Consider the following 24,285-nt stretch of genomic DNA (forward strand, 5'->3'; position numbering starts at 1 on the left):
TACATTTTTTACAATATTTTATGTATAATAGCACATGGTCAATTAATATACTCATTGACAATCAACAATGTTACGTACATTGTTATGGTTTACAATTGTTTAATGATTTTAATTCAATTATATGTGCAAATGTGATGTTAACCTGTTCAAGAAAATGACATGTGGTCATCCAGGCAAGGCCTACCATTGAAATGATGGGTCAAAATAGGGAAATTGTCAACTAGGTTACCTGTCAACTGAGTTACCCAGTACTGTAATAACTGTAGTAACTTAGTTGACAGGTAACCTAGTTGACAATTTGTACGACATGTAGACGTCATTACACATCATTATCAATGGAATTTTGCACTTCTGCCTTGAAATTAACATAGTGCTGATGGTTAATAATGTGTCCAGTCAACTATGTTATCTGCGTCAAATGTTTGACTTTCATTGTCAACTATGTTGCACCTCATTTTTTCAAATTTAAAATATCTAAAATAGTGCTTCTGATATCCTTTATAGTATAATGTATATCTACACAGGTTGGAGTTTTACATGACATCTCTTAAAACTATCAAAATGACCTGTATGGTAGTTTTATAATACAAAATATCCCTAAACTTAATGACAGTGCTGAACATATCACATGAAAAAACAAAACTTTAATACAATTATTTTTTAAACTTTAAAAAATCTTTGGATATATGGTAGAATAGACTCAAGAGCCTTTCAAATTTGATTTTACTTGAAGTGCAGGACTTAATCAAATGATTGTAATGACATCAAGTTTGTCCGTAACATAGTTGACAAACTGAGTAGTGAAAACATCCTTTCCCTTAAAATAAAAAAATATATAAAAATGTTTAAGCTTTGCAACTAGTGGATATGTTACACTGAGGAATATACTAACTTGAACCACTGATTGTTCTATCTATACATTTTATTTGGCATTAGTAAATAATTATGCACATTTACAGATATTTTACATGATATGAGTGATAACACGTGTTATAAGGGCTATTTCGCACAATAGGTGTGCCTTGAGATTTTTACTTGTCCTTTGGTGTGCCTTGGGCATAAAAAGTTTGGGAACCACTGCTGTAGAGAAATGTAAACGTTCACCATCCCCCACCCGCCTACTGTATGTTGCTTTTTGACATGTAAATGGTTAACTACCCCCCTCTGAGTGAATACCTGTTGTACCTGTCCGGGGCTAAGCCCATAGGACGATGCTCTGATGTCATCACCCTCGCACATTGGTCATATGTTTACAAAAAACGATGTTAACACTTTCTCGTTCTTAATATATGCTATATTTAGGGTCGATATGTGTTGAATTTACTTTAAAATAGCAGATCACTGTGATTCACTTCTCCGCGGCTCCTCCGTGCAGAGAGGCCCCCCCCCCCGTTGACAATTCACGAGCGTCTAACTCTCTCCCCCCTGTGAAGAGATATCACAGGGGGGGGTTGGGACACACACATTCCGATGGCCAATTCGTTTTAAACAAAGAGTGGGGTGGGGGCTGGTGAACGGTATGGTCAATGTTTGTAAACACTGTGACATTTTGACTTTATTTGATCATTTCAGTTAAAAACTAACGTTCATATTTCATATTACTGTTTTGCCTGGCTGGACCTGTAATTTACAGGAAAGGAGTGCACGCTACTAAAGAGACACGCTACCATGGAAACCAAACAATGGTGTTGCTGTATTGAAGTCCGAGTGGAAACAGTCATATTTGGAGCGTTATGTTAGAATGAAACAGCGAGGTCGTGACTCACAAAAAAAAAGTGTTACTTCACTAACTGTAAGCTTGTCACTCAGAGTAACCTACAGTTAACTTAACTGTTGGAAAAGAAAGATCAGAGTTAGGAGTGTGAACACACAGCTGAGAGCTGCCGTTTCATTCTGACTGTTTAAAAAACGGTAACAACGGACTATTTTTCTTAGCGGATGCATGTAAATTTAAATCAATACATAGAACTATGTTTTAAATCAATAAAAATATTTTCTAAATCCATAAAAGCATTTTAATTAATATTGGGAGTCATGTCGTTACTTTGTTGAGAATGTGGCCATGTAATAAGCGGGGTAATTTGCAGCGACTTGGTCATTATGGGGAAAAATAACACCCAGGGATCAGTAATTTTTAGTGAATTACTGAGTTTAGGCACGTTAATAACATTTTAATGAAGTTGAATACAGTATATTCATATTTGTCAGTGATTTCATGTCAATTCGGCGAACATAAACGATTAAATTAGGATTAAAAATCGAGAGCCGGCTGCTGTTCGTTACGGTAACCCAACTAGGACACTTGACACAGTGGCTTTTGGCAAAGCACACAAAGAAAACAAAAAAAACCGAGAGAGATGAGTTATTGTTATTACAACGTGATTTCACTATTATTTAACAACTATTTTTATTGGGTTCTTTTATTTGGGGTTAAGTACATTGTCAGAATAAGTGAGAAATGGATTTAACTTCTGTTAGACAGCTATCATACTGAATAAATATTTATGCAAAAATGTATGGCATTAATAATGTATATCTAATTACATTTAAAAATGTATGGCATTAATAATGTATATCTAATTACATTAACTGTGAATGTCTTTCATTTTATTTAAAATGAAATAAAATTACATAAAACATTTTCCATAAAAAAGTTGATTCAAGAACAAATCAGTACTTTTCTTATATGACTATTATTGCTAAATTTGAAAGGTCTTTACCAGCTTTGGAATTATATATATATATATATAGCACCTTCTGCCATCCCATCTCTACTGACATATGGATCTTAACAAAGATCCGCTATACATTAGTACCAGATATACTGTACACGGACATTTTAGTGAACCAGACCAGCTGTTTCCGCCGGGTCTTCGCTTCCCGGGCATCACGTTGTTTACAAGTGTGTTCAGATGCTAAATGACAAGTGCAAGTGACAATTGTTGTCGTCTTCTCTGTGAACGTTTACTTTCTCCGTTATTTTGCCATTTTCAGATTTAAATTTCGAGCGGAAAGCTAACCAGGAAGTAATAATTACTTAAGCGGAGAACGGAGAAAGTAAACGTTACAGCAGGCATAACAACAGCCGGTGTTTATTTTATTATAATATATATCATTTGTTTTAAAGCGCAATATATAGTTCTATCCGTGACATATGGATCTTAACAAAGATCCGCTATACATTAGTACCAGATATACTGTACACGGACATTTTAGTGAACCAGACCAGCTGTTTCCGCCGGGTCTTCGCTTCCCGGGCATCACGTTGTTTACAAGTGTGTTCAGATGCTAAATGACAAGTGCAAGTGACAATTGTTGTCGTCTTCTCTGTGAACGTTTTTTTCTCCGTTATTTTGCCATTTTCAGATTTAAATTTCGAGCGGAAAGCTAACCAGGAAGTAATAATTACTTAAGCGGAGAACGGAGAAAGTAAACGTTACAGCAGGCATAACAACAGCCGGTGTTTATTTTATTATAATATATATCATTTGTTTTAAAGCTCAATATATAGTTCTATCCGTGACATATGGATCTTAACAAAGATCCGCTATACATTAGTACCAGATATACTGTACACGGACATTTTAGTGAACCAGACCAGCTGTTTCCGCCGGGTCTTCGCTTCCCGGGCATCACGTTGTTTACAAGTGTGTTCAGATGCTAAATAAAAGTTTAGCTTGTACTTTTGATACCCCGCCTCTCGGCACCACAACATCCAGTTTACTGTATTTCACATGAGCGATGTCGAACATTGAAAAGTCCTTATAAAATCTCTGTTATTAGATCAGTACTTTTCTTATATGACTATTATTGACTTGAACACTGAGAATGTATTTATTAACTTCAGACATTTGAAATATTTGAAATCAGATGAAAACAAACTGTAACGGACCCTGCCGTGTTATCTATGATTACTATGCCTTACTGTACATTCATAATTTCAGCCGGAGGTAGGTGGTAGGCGTTGCGGAGGAGCAGATTGCGAGTGAGGTGCCTGTTCTAAACGAACTATTCCAGCTGTTATAAAGCATTAAATAAAAAGTAAGCAAGGAATACAGAATGTTTCGTTACGTAACTTTGTTGAGAATGTGGCCATGTACATGTAATACATGGGATCATTTGCAGCGACTTGGTCATTGTGGGGAAAAATAACACCCATCCTGATCGTTTCAATGAAGTTGAATACAGAATATTCATATTTGTCAGTGATTTCATGTCAATTCGGCGAACATAAACATCAATGATGATGATTAAATTAGGATTAAAAATCGGGAGAGCCGGCTCGTTCGTTTTTTCCGACTAAACAACATCTATTATTTAGAAGTTGATTTCACATGACTCCAGTGTGGAACCCCACTGCACCCCCTGGTGGATCAATGATCCATTGCAGCTGGCTTCACAATAATTAAATGTATTTATCACGGGGGCGGTATCAAGTCTGACTGGGGGCCGGCCGGCCATCACGGAACGTGCATGAACCGATCACGACCCTCGCACTTTAAACTGTCCAAAATAAGACGCTTCATCTGTATGACAAATGTGCGAGGGTGATGACATCAGAGCATCGTCCTATGTAGTGACTGCTTTTTCGTCTTTTGTTTTCTTAGTTATGTTCTATGTATTTTATATGTTTGTGTTATGTGTTATGTGTAACGTTGCTGCCTTCTTGGCCAGGTCAGCATTGAAAATGAGATTTTATCTCAATGTTTTTATCTGGTTAAATAAAGGTTAAATAAAAATAAAAAAATAAAAAAATAAAACAAATCCCTCTGGACTTGCACGTGCCTCAAGGTCTCATACTTTTGTTGGTATTTACTGAAGAACTTCAGACTTGTGCTAATTGACGGGAAAATATTCCTAAAACGTCCAAATAGTCACAGCAGGGATTTGCCACTGTGCCACTACAGTTGATCTGTGTGTCTACAAAGAAAACTTTTCATTTGCTAGATGCTGATGTAGCTATTTGGATTACTTTTGAAGATGCAGTTGGGAATATTTCCTCAACCCTGCTTTGTTATTTTCAGAAAAGTGAAACTTAAATAGCCTTATAAAATGATAGAATTTAAAAGAGTCTTGAAAAAGCATGGTAATGGCAATAAATGCATTAATGAATCCCCAAAATCTACAGAATACATTTAATTTAAGGGGAGCAGTTACTGAGAAGTATATAATGAGAACTGCTACCAATGGTGGCCTATTTAGTTTATTAAGAAATACATATTTTTAGCTTTTTTTGATCTGCAGTAGGAAATGGAGCGGACCTGCAGAGAGTAGCGACAGAGAAGGGCTGGTCCAACCTCCTTGTACACCCAGGTGGTTAAATAAAGGTTAAATAAAAAATAAAAAGATACTGCACATACAGATGGAGCAGCTTATTTCAGACTCCAGCTTACATACATTTCCCGCCTAAGGATATTCCCACCGTGCAGCATAATGTACAGTATCACACTGTATTACAAATTCAAAGTAAATGACTGTGGGTAATACAGCAATTTACTGCCTAGATTACAGATTTTGTTTAAAGTGTATGTTGCATGTTTTAAATGTATTGTATTTACTTGTTTAAAATGAAATGTGTTTTAGATTGACTTTTAAAATCTAACTAACTACAGATGAAAAATAGCCTCTTGGCTAACTCTAAGAAGAAAGGGTAGACATATCTGTACTTAGTGCCAAGTAGCTAAGCAGGTATTCACTCAGAGGGGGGTAGGTACTAAATGCCACCCATTTACATGTAGGCAAACAAAGTCAAAAATCAACATACAGTAGGGGGGTGGGGGATGGTGAACGGTATGGTCAATGTTTGTAAACACAATCCCCAGGATGTGTCCTTATCAAACCAAAATAGAAAATGCAGATATTACACTCAGACATCTGAAAAGTCTATGTTAAAAAGCCTCAGTCACCTTAATTCATGTAATAAAAACATCTCAGGTCAGTAACACTGAAAGCTAAATGTGCAATACCATGTTCAGCTATGTTACTATTTATAATGTTATTGTTGTTACAACAGAAGATGTTTTTCTTTATATTGAAGTTAAATGCATCAATCTGGTGCACTTTGAGGTCAAAATTAAGAGATTTATGGATACCGCTGGAAAAAGCTGCAGTACATATGCCGAGCCTGTACGTGGCGCTGTAACTTCCTCCACAAAAGCAGCCTTCTGTTTATTCAACGTGGTGGGGGCAAGCCCCCAGGAAGTGTGCCGGACTCAGATGAAAATATTCGTGGTGGCCCAACGGCGGTACTACACTTCCTTTTGGTTGCCAGGGCCGGAAACACTTTTTCCCATTGACTTACATGGGGAAAGAGTGGTCTGTAAATCGTTGGATAATTTTTTTTTAAATAAATAAACTACCCAGTATGAACACTTTTATAGCCCTTATTAAAAAGATTCGTTCCTCAAGTTGTAAAAATTTGCTAATAACGTTATTCTGTGAGTTATTTCCCTCTGCATTATGAACGCGCATCTAACCCACGGGACCGCGCCGCCCGGCACGTTCATGTTACGTGTTCAGCACTACATGCGTTTATCTTTACCCATGGATGCACAATAAGAACGGACCCATATCGCCTTACTGCCAGCCCACGGAGCTGTAATAATGGATATATTGCACATGTTTGCTGTAATTCATCATTTGTAAAATATTATACTACATGGGCTGTATGATTAAATCTTGTACCGTAAATGTTGTATTAAATAAAGTTAATATTACCGACGTAGATTAACGTCCCTGTAGCTTCTTATAGAAGCTTATTGCACTGTATATATATATATATATATATACATATATATATATACATATATATATACATATACATATATATATACATATATATACATATATATATATACAGTGCAATAATTCTTTCATGCTAAATTAAGCTCTGTTGCTTGGATATCACTAGATCCTGTTACAGCGTAATATAAAAGTACATAACGATTGATGTGTAAATTAGCATAATTACTAGCTAACCGCTAGCTGCTAACTGCCGCCTCGTTAATATCAAATCTACCATAATAACAACCATTACCATGCTGTCATGAACGTGCGGTGCTGTTAAGTGTACGCAAATTGACGTGCTTGATGTGAACGAGCATTTTGGGGGGCATGGTTAAAGTTGCGCATGCGCTATGAGCGCACATATGGGTACTTCTCAGGCATGCCGGGTAATCTGTGACGTTTCGCTCTCTCAAAAGTTGGGCCATTTTATCATCATGCGCGAATGAGCAACTCTCATAGGAATGAATGAGGCCCCGCCTCCCACGCTGTATCTAGTTCTTATTATACATCCATGGGTGGGGGCCGAGGGAACCGGGCAAAGTTTTTCGCCGGTCAACGTGTGTGAAAGTTTAAATCTTCCTTATTGAGCTTTAAAACAAATGAATAACGACTATATATAATAATAAAATAAACACCGGCTGTTGTTATGCCTGCTGTAACGTTAAATTACTCCGTTCTCCGCTTGTAATTATGCCGTTACAAGCTTCATAGTTGTATTTATCATCTAAATTTGCCGAAACAAGTTTAATATTCTGAAAGCCAAGACTTTGTTTATTTGAAATCAGATGAAAACAAACTGTAACGGACCCTGCCGTGTTATCTATGATTACTATGCCTTACTGTACATTCATAATTTCAGCCGGAGGGAGGGGGGCGGCGCTGTGGAAGAGCAGATTGCGAGTGAGGTGCCTGTCATCTTCCCTTTACAAGCTTCACAAATGTATTTATCGTGTGATTTTGGAAATAAAAGTTTCATATTCTGAAAGCCAAGACTTTGTTTATATATTATACGTGGGTAGCTATGACGTCAGAAGGAATTACCTTAAATGAGAGCTGCCGTAAAAGTGTTTCTAGGATTTCTAAACGAACTATTACAGCTGTTATAAAGCATTAAATAAAAAGTCATGAAAGAGATAAGGAGGAGAAAAGGTTTAAGGAAGTAAGCAATGAATACAGAATGTCGAAATCCTCTGTTTCACGTGATGTCGAACATTGAAGACAGAGGACGGCGGTCCCCCAATCTACACAGCGGGAGAAAGAAGATCATAAAGCAGATCGGAGGAGACATCACGATCTTCCCACATTAGTGCAATTCACCTATACTTAACCCCAAATAAAAGAACCCAATAAAAACAGTTGTTAAATAATAGTGAAGTCACGTTGTAATAATAACTCATCTCTCGGTTTGAGTGTTCTTTTTCTGCTTTGCCAAAAGCCACTGTGTCAAGTGTCTCGTGACTATTTCTCTTAGCGAATGCATGTCAATTTATATCAATACATACAACTATTTTTTAAATCAATAAAAACATTTTCTAAATCCATAAAAGCATTTCAATTAAGATTGGGAGTCATGTCGTTACTTTGTTGAGAATGTGGCCATGTAATAAACGGGATAATTTGCAGCGACTTGGTCATTGTGGGGAAAAATAACACCCAGGGATCCTGATCGTTTCAATGAAGTTGAATACAGAATATTCATATTTGTCAGTGATTTCATGTCAATTCGGCGAACATAAACATAAATGATCGTGGTGAAGATGATGATTAAATTAGGATTAAAAATCGGGAGAGCCGGCTGCATTTCCTCTCGTTCGTTTTTTTCGACTAAACAACATTATTTTGTTAAATAACAACATGGTGATGTTTTGTAAATGATTACATGTCTTATTTAGCACAGACTATGATCCTATCCGTGACATATGGATCTTAACAAAGATCCGCTATACAGTAGTACCAGACATACTGTACATCCAGCTTACTGTATCGAAGTTGATTTCACATGAGCTCCAGTGTGGAACCCCACTGCACCCCCTGGTGGATCAATGATCCATTGCAGCTGGCTTCACAATAATTACATTTATTTATCACGGGGGCGGTATCAAGTCAGACTGGGAGCCGGCTCTTCATCACGAACCTTTCACGGGCCGATCACGGACCGTGCACGAGCCAACCACGACCCTCGCGTTTCAAACTGTCCTAAAGAAGACGCTCCATCTATATAGGGTGTCATTTGTCTTGTTAGCAACTCATCCCTTAACCTGTTCCACTCTGAGCCTGTTTTTCAGGTCTCAGGCTCGAAAATGACATTCCCAGAACAAATGACCATATCTTCCCTTCTAAAAGGGTTAAATTAATAATATTTTCTCAAAGTAATGATAAACCTGTGAGTTGGATGTAGAAGTGTCAGAATCAATATAAATGTTTTTTATTTTAAAGAAAATTCAGATTTTACATAGTAAAAAACTGTAAATTATAGTGTCCGTCCAAAAATTATTTTTTACAGATAGTGAAAACTACCCTTGGATGATGGGTTAGTAGACTAAAAGCTTTAGGAATCCAAAGTACAACATATAATAAGTACCCTGTATCAAGATTGATGCAAAACAAGTGAAATTTGACCTTTTTAGAGAGATTTAGCCAAAAACTGGGCCATCTGGGGTCATTTGGGTGGATTTGACCTATCTCTGGCCCCCCTTGCTCGATCTGGTTGGTTGACATACCCTTGTGACCGTTAGAGCCAATAGAATCGAAGGAGGAGACTCACATACACATACATTATAAAGAAAAAATGTTGCCGCTTCGCGTGGAAAGCGAAACTAAACTGGAGGAATGTCTCCTTCTGGAGTTTGGAAACTAAAACGCAGTTGTATTGCTTATGGATTATCAGAAATAATTTCAAAGAAGGCACAGACACATAGGATGAACCTATGGATTAACTGCAGCATCGTTTTTTTATCGTTTTAATGCCATTGAAGACCACTTTTGACCAAGGTGAGCCATATTTACATGTTTAGCTTCTTGGCTCCACATGTGATGATGTACGCTTTCGTTGATAGCGTCGCGAATGTTTATCACTGAGTGTTGAGGTGGGCACCGTTAGATTCAGTGTCTCCAGGACACCAAAAGATAGTGTTTGGTTGTGCATCTAGGATAAGTAATAAGGGAGTTCTGAGTGAGTTTATGTGCCTTTGTCGTCCCGTTTTTTCGATCGAGGCTAATTCAGAGGCTGAGTGCTAGCATTGTGGGTTTTTTTTGAAAAAAAAATTAAAAAGATCAGTTAGCTGAGTTTCTTCCCGTTACATGGATATAACACATTCATAGTTTTATTCAATATTAAGATTCCTTAGACGTTGTTTCCTGCAAATGACGCGTTTATCCGCCCGGTACCGGGGGGAAGGCGTGAAACAGGTTAACACAGAAGAGGAAATATGAAGGGTGTATTTCAAGCTTGCTATGAAAATAAGTTATTGGGCTTTTTTTTATCAACTAAGATTTGTTAGAAAATGTTTTCAACATTAATTGACTGAATGTATTTTAAAAGTGGGTTCATTAACACATGAATGCTACTGTGTAATATATTTTTACATATTTAAGAAGAACAATATAAGAAAAGCACAAGTTTTATTGGTGGGCCATACTTCATTATACTTTTTGAATTTGCTGAGGGCCGATTCAAAATGGTCCAAGGGCTGTATTTGGTCCCCAGGCCGTAGTTTGGACACCCCTGATTTAGCACATCCTACCTGCGGTTCTGGACGATCCACTGACCCTGAGTGCAGACCTGATTATACCCGGCTCTGCTCAGCTTGTAACCATCGAACTCCAGAGACAAACCCATCCCTGCAGCCGGCATCTGAAACCATACAGGGCAATACACAGATATACAATACAGTCAATCAATGTTTATTTATATAGCCCAATATCACAAATGTTACATTTGTCTCATTGGACTTTACAGTTTAACAATGAAGGTAAAGCATACACAAACATGAATTCATCAATAATATGAGGGGTTGTTAATGGTTACCAACAATGAATGAAACATTTTGATATTAGAAAATCTGGATAAATTAAGATACCGCTGTAAATATTTCTTTGGAGGATTAATTGGTTTTCCAAGTCGTATAAGCTATTTCAAACATTTTCCCCATACATGATATACAAATATTGACGTTTGACATGACAAGACCTAAAATATTTGTGTTTAAAAATATTTTATGTTAAACACAACAATAAAACATGTTTCACTTTTTAGAAATGTGTATTTTGTGGAATAACCATGCATTACAATCACAATATTAATATATGTTGGCATCCTGCCCAAAAGCCTGTCACAGTGCGGTTGGCGGACTTTATGACACTCCCGGAGAAAATCTTTAAAGAGGCCCTATTCTGCTTTCTGTGGGGTTCCCTAGTGTGTTCTATAGGTGCATGTAAATGGTCTGCAAAGCCTGAAATCCCTGTGTTCCCTCCAGAGGGAGTTTCTCTCCCATAAACACCTCCATTGGACTCCTTTTTTTACTTCTGGGAACATAGTGACATCCCTTTAGAACACTCACGCTCCTATTGGCTAGCAGTCCAACACATTGTAAGTGATAGGCTAAGTGGCGGGACATCTCTAAGCAGTTGACATGGAAACATGAAAACATGGAAACATTTCAGAGCTGTAAATGGATGAGGGACTCTTACGGTAAAGCTCCAGGTACAGTTTGTGTTGGGGGGGTAGTAGCTGGGGAAGAAAGGCGTCCTCAGAGACCCCTGGACCCCCGAAACTGCCTTCAGCTCTATAGAGGAGCTACAGTCTGAGAAACAGAGAGAAAAAGTGTATGATAAACAATAAAATATACATTCTGCCACAAAACGTTAGCCTAAAGCTCCTTCTCTGTCCCTGGTATGTAATGTTATTTGAAATGTTTCTGAACTGGTAGAAGAAGGTCTTCAGGTAAACTCACTGCGGCGGGTCCAGGTCTGTGCAGATAGACTGAAGGGGTCTTTGTAGTTATATAGACCCTGTTTCCAAACCACCGTCATCCACTCTCCTGAAGACAGGACGTGCACCAGCCTCTCACGTCTGCTGCAGCCGTACACACTGTGAGGACAGAGGGAAACAGGAATAGTATAGTAGGTCAAATAAAGGTTAACTTCAATTATTGTAGGCTTCAATTAAAGGTCTCCTATCATGCAAAATGCACTTTTGTATGTCTTTTATATAAATATGTGTCCCCGGTGTCAGGAGACTCACAAAGTGTCAGAAAACAAAACCCTCTGTCTTTTCCTCCGTACCCAAATCTCTAAAAACGGGGGAACAACGGAGCTGATACAGATTTGCTGCCGATATGACGTAATATCGGAAATGTGGGCGGGCTTTACACCCACGGGCCTATCAGAAACGTTGCCATCAGAAACAATGCGCAACGTGTTTTGGAAGTAATATGGTCTGTGTTTACATTAGCATCGCTAACACTCAGAGCTAACCTGTACTGGAGAGAGTGTGTGTAAAGAAGCAGGAAATAAAAAGAAACTCACCTTGTGGGAAACCCTCAAGAGAAAAAGAGTTTGAGCTCCATACTGTTTCAGAAATAATCCTTGATGTGGTTTGGAACATGATGGTGTTTAATCACGGCAGCATTTAGCTGAGTATCTGCTGGTAGAATTCTCCTGATCAGATACTCAGCATAAGCTTCCCCCCTCTTTTTCTTTTTGTTTAAAGCTACAGACCCGGAATCAGCACTTTAGTAACAGGCTGAAATAGAGGGGGGTGAGGCTAGAATGGGTGATCTGTTTTGTATTTTGAGCAAAACAATTCATAGAAATGTTTTTTATATTTTTTTATATATCTGACACCTATAATATTCAATCTCAGGATCCATGTATTTATTATCCTCTCAAGAATGGAAGTAGTCATCACATACAGAGCATCAACTAGTTCCTGAACAGTGTCCTTCACATGCTGATATACAAGAGAGGGAGTTACACAGTCACAAGATGGAGGGATATAAAGCAGTATTCAATGTTTGGTTCAGATTAGCTAAGGCCTGTGTAAGCAATAAACATGACAGTCATATACCTATCTCCCTAGAGGCTGTGTCATCATGTTTAATCGTTGAACATAGCTATCGTATGTTCAACACAGTGTCTCATGAGCTTCTTCTATGTAATCATACATCCGGTTACGCTACAGTTGGGCCTTTGTTACCATGTGCTACTCTGATATAGAAAAGAGTACACTCAGTATTTTCCCAACAGCTTATGAAACTCACGATGTGATGAGGTGTGTGTCGGCGGGGGTGATGGAGTCGTACACCACCAGTCGGTCGCGGCACTCGGGCAGCAGCCACTCCATGTGGAGCTCCAGCTGCAAGCCGGGGGCCGTCTGGAGGTGCCACAGGCAGGAAGAGCGCTGCGTGTCGGGGCCGCGGAGAGCCAGGGGGCCGCTGGAGACCACCAGCTGGTAACGGTAACAGTCTGGTGGAAAGGACAGCAAAAGAAAATCCAGAGTTAGAGGTTCATTTGGTATTATGTGGGACTTGTGTTGAAGTAAATGTATGTATATTTTGCCTTGATTTTATGTTTAGAGCCATGAATAAAACACAAGAAAACAAATGTATATAATCCCTTTTTCCACAAAAGCACTGAAGCATGAACAAATACCAAATCTCTAAACTTGTTTAGCTATAATCTATTTGTATTTGCATAGCTCCTTCATTTTTAAATTGTAAATGTAATTGTGCCCTTTAAGATTGCTTAACCTGTTAAGCCCTGAGCCTGTTTTTCAGGTCTCAGGCTCGAAAATGACATTCCCAGAACAAATGACCATATCTTCCCTTCTAAAAGGGTTAAATTAATAATCTTTTTTCTCAAAGTAATGATAAACCTGTGAGTTGGATGTAGAACTGAATCAATCAATATAGATGTTTTTTATTTTAAAGAAAATTCAGATTTTACATAGTAAAAAACTGTAAATTATAGTGTCCGTCCAAAAATTCTTTTTTACTTATAGTGAAAACCACCCTTGGATGATGGGTTAGTAGACTAAAAGCTTTAGGAATCCAAAGTACAACATATAATAAGTACCCTGTATCAAGATTGATGCAAAACAAGTGACATTTGACCTTTTTAGAGAGATTTAGCAAAAAGAAACCACTTCTGGGGTCATTTGGGTGGATTTTCCATATCTCTGGCTTCTCTTTCTGACCGTTAGAGCCAATAGAATCGAAGGGGGAGTCCCCCACACACACACGTTGTGAAGAGAAAAGGTGGGGGCTTCGCGCATGTGATTTACCATCAGAGTGAACCTATCTCTAGCTTTGACATCTGGAAACGGAAAAGCAGTTTTAATGCTTATGGATTATCAGAAATCATTTCAAAGGGACACAGACACATTAGATTAACCTATGGATTAACTTCAGCAGTGTTTTTATCGTTTTAATGCCATTGAAGACCACTTTGGAGAGACTACAGAGCCAAGGTAAAAATGTTAGCATTTTTAGCTACCTAGCGTCACCTGTTTGGATGTCCGTTTTTGCTTATAACGTCGCAAATACGTATAATTCAGTGGTCATGTCGGTGTCAATCGATTCTGTGTCACCTCACGATGTGAAACGATGTGTTGGATGTGGTGAAAAGATAAATAATAAGGTTTTGTGAGTGATTTTCGGTGCAGTAAGGTGTTAGCTAATTCAGAGGCTCAGTGTTAGCATTGTGGGTTTTCATTTGAAAAAAAAAAAAATGATCAGTTAGATGAGTTACTTCCCGTTACATGGATATAAAACATTCATAGTTTTATTAAATGAACATGCCCTCAGACACTGTTTCCTGCAAGATGTTGCGGCAGTGCCCCGGTACCGGGGTCTCTCGGGCTTATCAGGTTAACAGGTTAAAACCCTCTAAACTCTAAAACCCAATTGCGGGTTTATAAAGTATGCTTTAAATAAATGCCAAAAATATGTTTAGAGCCATGAATAAAACACAAGAAAACAAATATATATAATCCCTTTTTCCACTATAGCTTGAAGCATTAAAAAACAGCGAATAAGTGATTGTCCTATCATTATCATGGCATTAGTAACTTATCGCAATATAATTATAATTTGCATTGAACATGGGGCTTTATTACGAGAAATATTGGGTAAACAAAGATTTTAGAGGGTGGTGCACATTGTGCTGCATGCGAATCACAGTTCAATCAAAGTGAAAAAATTGATAGAAAGATAAATAAGTAAGAAGAAGCAAATTAAAAATAAAGAGTGATACCAAATGAGGCTTTCAAAAGCTCTATAACTATGGAGTCGGTTTCTGTGGGGAGCAGAACACAAAACAAATACAAATAAAACAATCATCACAAACACACATTCCTGTAAATGCCCCAATGTGAGGGCCAGGCAATTTCGGGTGGGGAATGAGGACCACCCTTTCTGATATACTTAGAGACATATTATTACTGCATTTCAGCCCCAAGTGGCTACCTGAGTGTAGTTTTCTCCTAACATTCTTTAAAAAATGTAAACAAACATGAATTATTTTCAATTTTGAGGACCTTTCAACGGGGGCGCTGTTGAGTTAATTTAGTGCTACACTTGAAAGCTACCTTCTGTCATTAGTTTGCAGTTATTTTTAGGTGCAATTTATATTTTAGTAAAGATAATAATTAATTGATGAATGGTTTAGAAATGTTTAAACATAGTTGCACAGTTTAAGATTCATATACACTATATAGACAAAAGTATTGGACCACCTACACATTACACCTACAGAAATGTCACAAACTGACTTGTTGCAACGGTGGCATCCTATTACAGTACCATGTTAAAATTCAGTGAGCTCTTTAGAACAACCCATTCTTTCACAAATGTTTGTAAAGGCAGACTTCATGGATATGTGCTTGATTTTATACAACTGTGGCAATGGGACTGAATGAAACACCTGAATTCAATGATTAAGAGGAGTGTCACAATACTTTTGTCTCTATAGTGTAAGCAGAAAACCATAAAATGAATGTAGTGACTATCACTACAGTTCTGTAAACATTGGGTAAACATGGCTAACATTAAACACACGCTCTCTTGCAATCAACCACTGACGGACAGCGATGGGAGATGGATGAGTTTGTTTCGTAATACAGTAGTTTAGCTACCTTCTGTCATTAGTTTGCAGTTATTCTTAGCAGAGATGTTATGTTTTTGTAAAGATGATGAATGGTTTAGAAGTGTTTGAACATAGTTGCACAGTTTAAGATTCATATATTAACCTTTAAATGTCTGTTGTGACTATCAATAATCAACTTGTCTTTAGGTTGACTTACAAAATCTGTCCAGGGACTACTGATGAAAAATAGCCTCTTGGCTAACTCAAAAATGTTGATTAATGTGCATTGTCCCTGTTAAATAAATGAATAAATAAAATAAAGAAATACAAATGTGACTTCTGCAAACATGGCTGACACACAATCTCTTGCACTCACCCCTGACAGACAGGAAACCCTAAAATGAATATTTTGACTATCAATAAGATTTCTGCAAACATTGGGTAAACATGGCTGACAATAACACACACACACACACACACACACACACACACACACACACACACACACACACACACACACACACACACACACACACACACACACACACACACACACACACACACACACACACACACACACACACACACACACACACACACACACACACACACACACACACATACTCTCTCTTGCCCTCACCTGTGACGGACAGTGAGGGGAGGTGGATGATGTATCCACTGACGCTGGCTGTCTCCCCCTCCCCCGGCCCTTTTCTCCCCACCAGCCCCTCCTCCAGGCTCCTGGCCACTGTCTCCAGAGTGACCTTCCCAACATGGCTGCCCGGCACGGAAATCACTATCCAGAAGTGAACAACAACACTCCCTTCCCTGCAGAAATAAAGCATATTTTCACAGCTGTTAACCTGAAACCTACAGGTGTGCTGCAACTCTTACTACTTTTAAATCCAGGCTTTTTCAACTATTTATATCTCATACTGCACTGTAACTTTTATTCATTTTACTTTATTTGTATTATCTTTGCTTTTTAATGACTGTCAGGAGGAGGTTTCACCGACGACAGGTGGCTCTTACTTTTCACTAGCAAGCGCTACGAGACCACCTCTTTTAGGCGGACCAGAGTCCGGTTGTTTAGTTCACTTAAGAGGTATCGGACTGCACCGACCCAAACGAACCGCAACAAACGGCTAAACGGACCAGGGTTTGATTCAACCGGACTAAACCAGGCTGGTGTGAATGCGACCGTAGACTATTTTCCGAATTCTGTAATTGTTTCGAGTTCATATTATTATCAAAGAATTCTGACTTTTTTCTCAAATGTGGACTTTTTTCAGATTTCTGGTGTGAATGTGACCTTAGAATCTAATGAAACATAAAGATCTTCAAAATTGTACTGAAGTGCATTACTTGAGTAAACTTACTTATTTTACTTTCCCTCTCTGTGTTTTGTATATGAAGAAGTTTGATACACATACCCAAAGGCGAACACAGTGGTGTCATTGAAGTATCGAGAAAGACTTGAGCACTTCATTATCTTCTTCACCTAATGATGACAAAGAAACATAATATCACCGCGCACGTGTCATTGAGTTTTTATAGGATAGCTTAATTGCATTGGAAATCACATGGAAAAAAATCAGTCATGGTCCCTTAGCATAAGATAGATAGATAGATAGAGAGATAGTTAGATAGATTGATAGATAGATAGATAGATAGATAGATAGATAGATAGATAGATAGATAGATAGATAGATAGATAGATAGATAGATAGATAGATACTTTATTAATCCCAAATTGGGCAATTGGCTCAACCTTAAAATACAAATACTTAAAAAGTGGAATAGAGTTAACAATTAACCATTACAAATCAAATGAAAGTGAAATAACCCAATTTGGGTTTCAGAGGCGTTCAGCGTCCCTGCTCAGCAGAAGTGGGAAGTAGTGGTGTATAAATACTTCGTTACTGCACTTAAGTATTTTTCTGGTATCAGTACTTTACTCCACTACTTTGTTTTCTGACGACTTTTTACTTTTACTTCATACATTTTGAACACAAATACCTGTACTTTCTACTTCTTACATTTTCCAAACAGGCTGGTTACTTTAGTTTGAATGTGTGTTTGGTGGCGTGATCATTATTATTTAGAGTCATTGCGTGCCTATTGATTTGAACACGATCCGTGTATCCATCATTTCCTGGTCTTCTCTAAAGAAGAGGGACCAATGAAAACGTTGTCATGTTGCCGTTGTTCAGCATGGAAACATTCATTAGCTAACAATGACATTATTGTTCTATTAATATAAAGGGAGGTCAGGTACTCTTTAAAACAGCTGCTAGTTATGGGTACTTTTTACTTAAGTACATTTCAAAGCCCATTCTTCTTTACTTTTACTTTGAGTAAAGAAGTTTAGTCAGTACTTCTACTTTTACCAGAGTATTTTTAAACACGAGTATCTGTACTTCTACTTGAGTAAAGGATGTGTGCCATCTCTGCTGCTCACCATGTTCTGCACTCCTTTAGCCTCTCGTTTAAAGGCAGCGCTGCTGTGAGAGGACAGATCAGCAGAAAAGTTCCTGTTGAGGACGGTCAGGTGCGCCGAGTACTGCTGCTGAACACGAGGCTCACATACCCACACCCTGTAGTCTGAAGGACCAACAACATATAAATACACAAGAAAAATGTAAGATATTTAGTCCCAAACCATAGTATTGAACACAACATGTAATCATCGCATTGCATTGTGAAAATGTGCAGGGTTTGAGTCTAGTTTAGCAGTTCTTGTTCCCTCGTTTTGAAATGTTTCTGGTTGTTAGCCTGAAATGAGGTCAGTAGTTAACACAAGCTGAAGAGATTTTAACGTTTTATTCTACGACAAAAGATACGTCAATAAATACCTCAAATCCACTGGACTTCATTGACAAAAACTTGGGTTAATCCATCAAAGAGTTGTCAAGACATTTCATAAAAAGCCACCATGTCCATCTGCTAGAGAAGGACTAAAAGACCAATCTAAAGACCAACATTGCCGTCCATAAAGCTTTTATAATTAAATAAATAAATACATAAAAAGAGAAAACTTCTCACCCAGGAAGTACCAGGCCAGCGTGGCTCCTGCTGCGATGATGATGATGATGATGATGAAGGCCAGGACACACTTACAGGAGCGGGACTTCCTGGTGGGCGGAGCCAAGGTTTGACCACCAGCTTCTACCTGTGGAGAACAGATAGAAATAAGATATCTGTATATTATAGCTTTTTTGGAAATGTAAGGGTTAGGGTCATTATTTGATTTGATCTTTAGTAGAACAAATGTCATGAAACCCAATTTCCTCTGGTGTTAATAAATGTTCTGATTCTGATTCAAAACCAAAACAAAAGTCTCCATTTTGCATACAAACAGCATATTATACAAACATATATCAAACCCTTTCAATCATTTTCTCTACTCTAACAGCTCCACAGGTTTTACACACATTAATCTGCAGACCCTGACCGATAAATATCAGCCGGTGAAGATACTTTATATTATATATATTTGAGTGTTATTGTTCGTGTTACTGACCCCATTGTGCAGAGTTGCAGGTGTTCCCCCCCGCTCACAGGAAACAGATTTCTTGGAGCCGTGGCCGAGCGCCATCGCCTCACTACACCAGTTTTAATCCTCCAGAAATCATATCCAAGTATTTCCAATTTAGCAGCTTTTATTCATCATCTCTGGTTAGCACAGACATGTTGCTCCAAGAGAACGGCACCCTCTCTGTTCGTAGGTCCAAAGGTAGAGAAAAGTTCATCAATATTTCACAAAGCTCAGCGCAGATAGTTTGAAAAACCAAAATAGAAATCTCTGCTTATGGCTCGTTTATATCCCTACATCTCTCCTCTGAAAGCAGCATCACTGAGGCAGGTGGAACAGGTGGAACAGGTGTGCTGATCGTTACCTAGCAACAGTGATGATGCACAGGTAAATCCGAGGGGAATGAACGCTGTTTACGCTCTCGTTTCCCAGAGTTCATTTCTCTCTCTCCATGCAAACCAGAAATCCCCACAGGCTGCACAGAGAGGAAGCCTGAGGCAGAAGAGTGTGTGTGTTGAAATATATTTAGCCACCAATAATCTGTCGTTTTATATGACAAAGTGCAGGCCTTTAACCTGTTAAGCACCAAGCCTGTTTTTCATGTTTCAGGCTCAAAAATGACATGCCCAAAACAAATGACTACAACTTAACTTCTAAAAGGGTTATATGAATAATTTCTTTTATCAAAGCAAGGTTACATCTGTGAGTTGGATGTAGAAGTGTCAGAATCAATATAAATATTTTTTATTTTAAAGAAAATTCAGATTTTACATAGTAAAAAACTGTAAATTATAGTGTCCGTCCAAAAATTATTTTTTACAGATAGTGAAAACTACCCTTGGATGATGGGTTAGTAGACTAAAAGCTTTAGGAATTCAAAGTACAACATATAATAAGTACCCTGTATCAAGATTGATGCAAAACAAGTGACATTTTACCTTTTAGAGAGGTTTAGCCAAAACCACTCCACCTCTGAGGTGATTTGGGTGAAAATGTTTTTTTTTCCATATCTCTGGCCCCCCTTGCTCGATTTTGATGGTTGACACCTCTTTCTGACCGTTAGAGCCAATAGAATCGAAGGGGGAGGCTCACACACACACATTGTGAAGAGAAAAGGTGGGGGCTGCGCGCATGTAAATGTGGAGCAGAGTGGAGCTACATTCTAGCTCTGGCATTTGGAAACTAAAAAGCAGTTTTATTGCTTATGGATTATAAGAAATATTTTCAAAGAGGGCACAGATACATTGGATGAACCTATGGATTAACTGCAGCATCGTTTTTTTATCATTTTAATACCATTGAAGACCAGTTTTGACCAAGGTAAGCCATGTTAGCGTTTCTAGCTACCTAGCTCCACATGTTATGATGTACGCTTTCGTTTATAGCGTCGCAAATGTTTATCACTGAGTGTTGAGGTTTTTTACACAGATTCTGTGTCTCCAGGACACCAAAAACGAGTGGTTGGCTGTGCATCTAGGATAAGTAATAAGGGAGTTATTGTGAGTTGAAGTGCCGTTTTAGGTTACATTTTTCGGTCGTGGCTAATTCAGAGGCTGAGTGTTAGCATTGTGGGTTTTTTTTGGATTTTTTTTTTTAAAAGATCAGTTAGCTGAGTTTCTTCCCGTTACATGGATATAAAACATTCATAGTTTATTAAATATTAAGATCCCTTAGACGTTGTTTCCTGCAAATGACGCGTTTATCCGCCCGGTACCGGGCGGATGGTGCGTAACAGGTTAAAATATTCAAAAAATATAAATGGGGAAGCGTCTTTAATCTTGTGGATCATTCTATCAGGAGAGGAAAATGTATTCAACTTTTTTAAATGACAGCTGAAAAGATCTTCCAATTATATAGCAATATTTCCTTTCAATGTTTTTTATTTCATCTCAGCAGGAAACCGATGGACTACTGTTGTGCACCGACAGAAATGCTAGAGAGATGCATGTTATTTACGTTTGCTTTCTCTCATTCCAGGCTTCCTGATTATTTTCACCTGTGTCTCCTGTGCTCATCAATGTCAGCCCCGCCCCTGATTGGTCCCACCTGTGTCTAGTTACCCTGTGCTTATATTCCCCTGTCTCCCAAGTGTTCTTTGTCAGTTCGTATTGTCTCTTGCTATGGTCAGGTCTATGCTCTTTGTACTCTTGTAAAGTTTGATTCCTCACTACGTGAGCGCTTTCATTTTGTTCCTCTATTTTTGTCATCTCGGTTAGAGATTTGATAGTTACCTTTTTTGTTGTTCATTGCTGTATTTTGGAAAATAAAGTATCTTACTAATACTTTACCTCTGTCTCCCGGGTCGTGCAATTGGGTCCTACGTCCTAAGTGTCTGAGTTCGTAACAGAACGAACTGACCATTATGGACCCAGCCGACCCAAGAACGCTTCACGCAGCGCTGTCAGCACAGGGCGTGAAGATCTTTCATCACGAGGAACAGCTGGGCCTAGTCAACCAGGAAATGCAAGAACTAAGAGGACGCCAGGCCGGGATTCAGGAAGCATTATCCACACAGATGCAACAACTGGCTGTCCAAATGAATCATTTTTTCACTCACCAACAGACTGCTCCTCCGGTGACGTCATCCACAACTGAGAGGTTGCCTGTCAATGCTCCAGCTGATTTCCCAAGTCAGGCTGTTTCTTCCCCTTTACGGCTGGCTCTTCCGGAGAGATTTTCCGGAGATTCTTCTAATTGCAGAGCCTTTTGGTACAGTGCGATCTGCATTTTCAACACAACCCAGGAGCCTTTTCATCGGACCATGGTAAAGTGGCGTTTATTGTGTCTCATTTAACGGGAAGAGCTGCAGCCTGGGCTACTGCAGAATGGTCAAGAGAAACTGAACTATGTTACTCATTGACCGATTTCATAGAGACTATGAGTCGTATTTTTGACCACTCATCGCCTGCTACAGAGGCCAGCAGAAAACTTTTTCATATACGCCAGCTCAACCGCCAGGTGGTTGATTACGCCATCGAGTTTCGCACAGCAGCAGCGGACAGCGGATGGAATGTTCCGGCTCTTCGTGACGCCTTCATGACGGGACTTTCGGAACCGATAAAAGACCAGCTGGCTCCACTGGAGACACCCCGGGATCTGGAATCTCTCATCGCCGTGGCCATCCGGATCGATAACCGTCTTCGGGAAAGAGAGAGGGAGCGTCGACGCAACCGAGACGTTATTCCCAGCTCCCAGAATGCATCTTGGTGGGTCGCGCCGCCAGCCGAGGATGTCCAGCCCATGTTACCACACCGTCAGAGGATTACACTTCCGAATGACTCCGGGGAACCCATGCAGCTGGGAAGAACCAGGCTTTCTCTGGAGGAGAGGCAGCGCCGTCTACGGGAGGGTTGTTGTTTCTACTGCGGCCAGTCGGATCATCAACTCGCTTCATGCCCGGGAAAAGATCGTGCTCACCAGTCAAAAGGAGGGCGCTGGTGAGCAAGTTTCCCGCAGACTTTCCTCCTCGACCTGTTACGCAGGTAAACATTTGTATTAACAATCAAACCATTGACCAGGGTGTGTTAATAGACTCAGGGGCTGACGAAAGTCTTATGGACTGGGGCGTAGTAAATCAGCTAGAAATAAAGACTGTTCGGCTATCTCATCCTATTAATGCCAGTGCCTTAGACGGCCGCTTGTTGTTCACAGTCACCCATTGCACTGAGCCCATTCAGATTACTGTGAATAAGGACCATACCGAGAGCATGCAATTCCATATTTTTGAGTCGGCTCAGCACCCGATTATTTTGGGGTTTCCATGGCTAAAGATCCACAATCCTCACATTGACTGGCGTTCAGGGAAAATTAAGGAATGGGGAGAGGATTGTATGGGCAGGTGTAAACTTTCACAACCTATTAATGCACCAACAGACTCTCGTAAAATCATTATAGATCACCCCGACTATCCTGATCTACAGAAGGTACCTTCCTGTTACCATGATTTAAAGGAAGCCTTTAACAAATCCAAAGCCATGTCGCTACCTCCTCACCGAGATTTTGACTGTCCCATTGATCTCTTACCGGGAGCCCCCATTCCCAAGGGGAAACTTTATTCGATTTCGAGACCTGAGAGAGCAGCAATGGACGAATACATTTCCTCTTCACTCAAATCAGGAATTATCCGTCCTTCATCTTCTCCAGCCGGAGCGGGATTTTTCTTTGTGGGAAAGAAAGACGGGTCTCTGAGACCTTGCATAGACTACAGTCCACTAAATGACATTACGGTGAAGAACCGCTATCCTCTGCCACTCATGACATCTGCCTTTGAACTACTTCAAACTGCCAAAATATTCACCAAGTTAGATTTAAGAAATGCATATCACTTGGTTAGAATAAGAAAAGGGGATGAGTGGAAGACAGGATTCAACACTCAGAGTGGTCACTATGAGTATCTAGTAATGCCCTTTGGACTATGCAATGCACCGGCTGTGTTTCAAGCTCTTGTGAATGAGGTTTTACGAGAATTTTTGAATATTTCAGTGTTTGTGTATCTGGATGATATTCTGATTTTCTCCCCAGACACTAAGTCTCATGTTAACCATGTCCGTCAGGTTTTGCAGAAACTGCTAGAGAATCAGTTATATGTCAAGGCAGAGAAGTGTGAGTTCCACACAAAAGAGGTATCCTTCTTAGGATACATAATCTCACCTAATCATATGCAAATGGATCCGGCTAAAATCAGTGCAGTATCCCAGTGGCCTACACCAGACTCCAGGAAGAAGGTCCAACAGTTTCTAGGGTTTGCTAACTTCTATAGGAAGTTTATTAGGAATTTCAGTTCTGTTGCTGCCCCTCTACATGTTCTGACTTCTCCTAAGGTTCCTTTCAAGTGGACTCCCCAGGCGGACTTCGCTTTCCAACGTCTCAGAGAGAGATTC

General features: G+C 39.2%; 1 protein-coding gene across 1 annotated transcript in view; it reads right to left on the reverse strand.

The window, feature by feature from the left end:
• The window catches only part of LOC117496537 (transmembrane protease serine 6), a 42,631-nt gene extending 23,163 nt beyond the window's left edge, over positions 1-19,468 (reverse strand). The window contains exons 1-10 of the mRNA XM_034148236.1: positions 19,394-19,468; positions 18,916-19,042; positions 18,332-18,474; positions 17,304-17,371; positions 16,511-16,698; positions 15,040-15,081; positions 13,047-13,251; positions 11,739-11,875; positions 11,476-11,588; positions 10,530-10,639 (exon numbers count right to left, since the gene is read on the reverse strand). Coding sequence (XP_034004127.1) covers positions 10,530-10,639; positions 11,476-11,588; positions 11,739-11,875; positions 13,047-13,251; positions 15,040-15,081; positions 16,511-16,698; positions 17,304-17,371; positions 18,332-18,474; positions 18,916-19,042; positions 19,394-19,468 — 1,208 coding nt within the window. The remainder of the gene's footprint in view (positions 1-10,529; positions 10,640-11,475; positions 11,589-11,738; positions 11,876-13,046; positions 13,252-15,039; positions 15,082-16,510; positions 16,699-17,303; positions 17,372-18,331; positions 18,475-18,915; positions 19,043-19,393) is intronic.
• Between the last annotated feature and the right edge of the window lie 4,817 nt (positions 19,469-24,285).

The sequence above is a fragment of the Trematomus bernacchii genome, unplaced genomic scaffold (assembly GCF_902827165.1).
Source record: "Trematomus bernacchii unplaced genomic scaffold, fTreBer1.1, whole genome shotgun sequence".
NCBI lineage: Eukaryota > Metazoa > Chordata > Actinopteri > Perciformes > Nototheniidae > Trematomus > Trematomus bernacchii.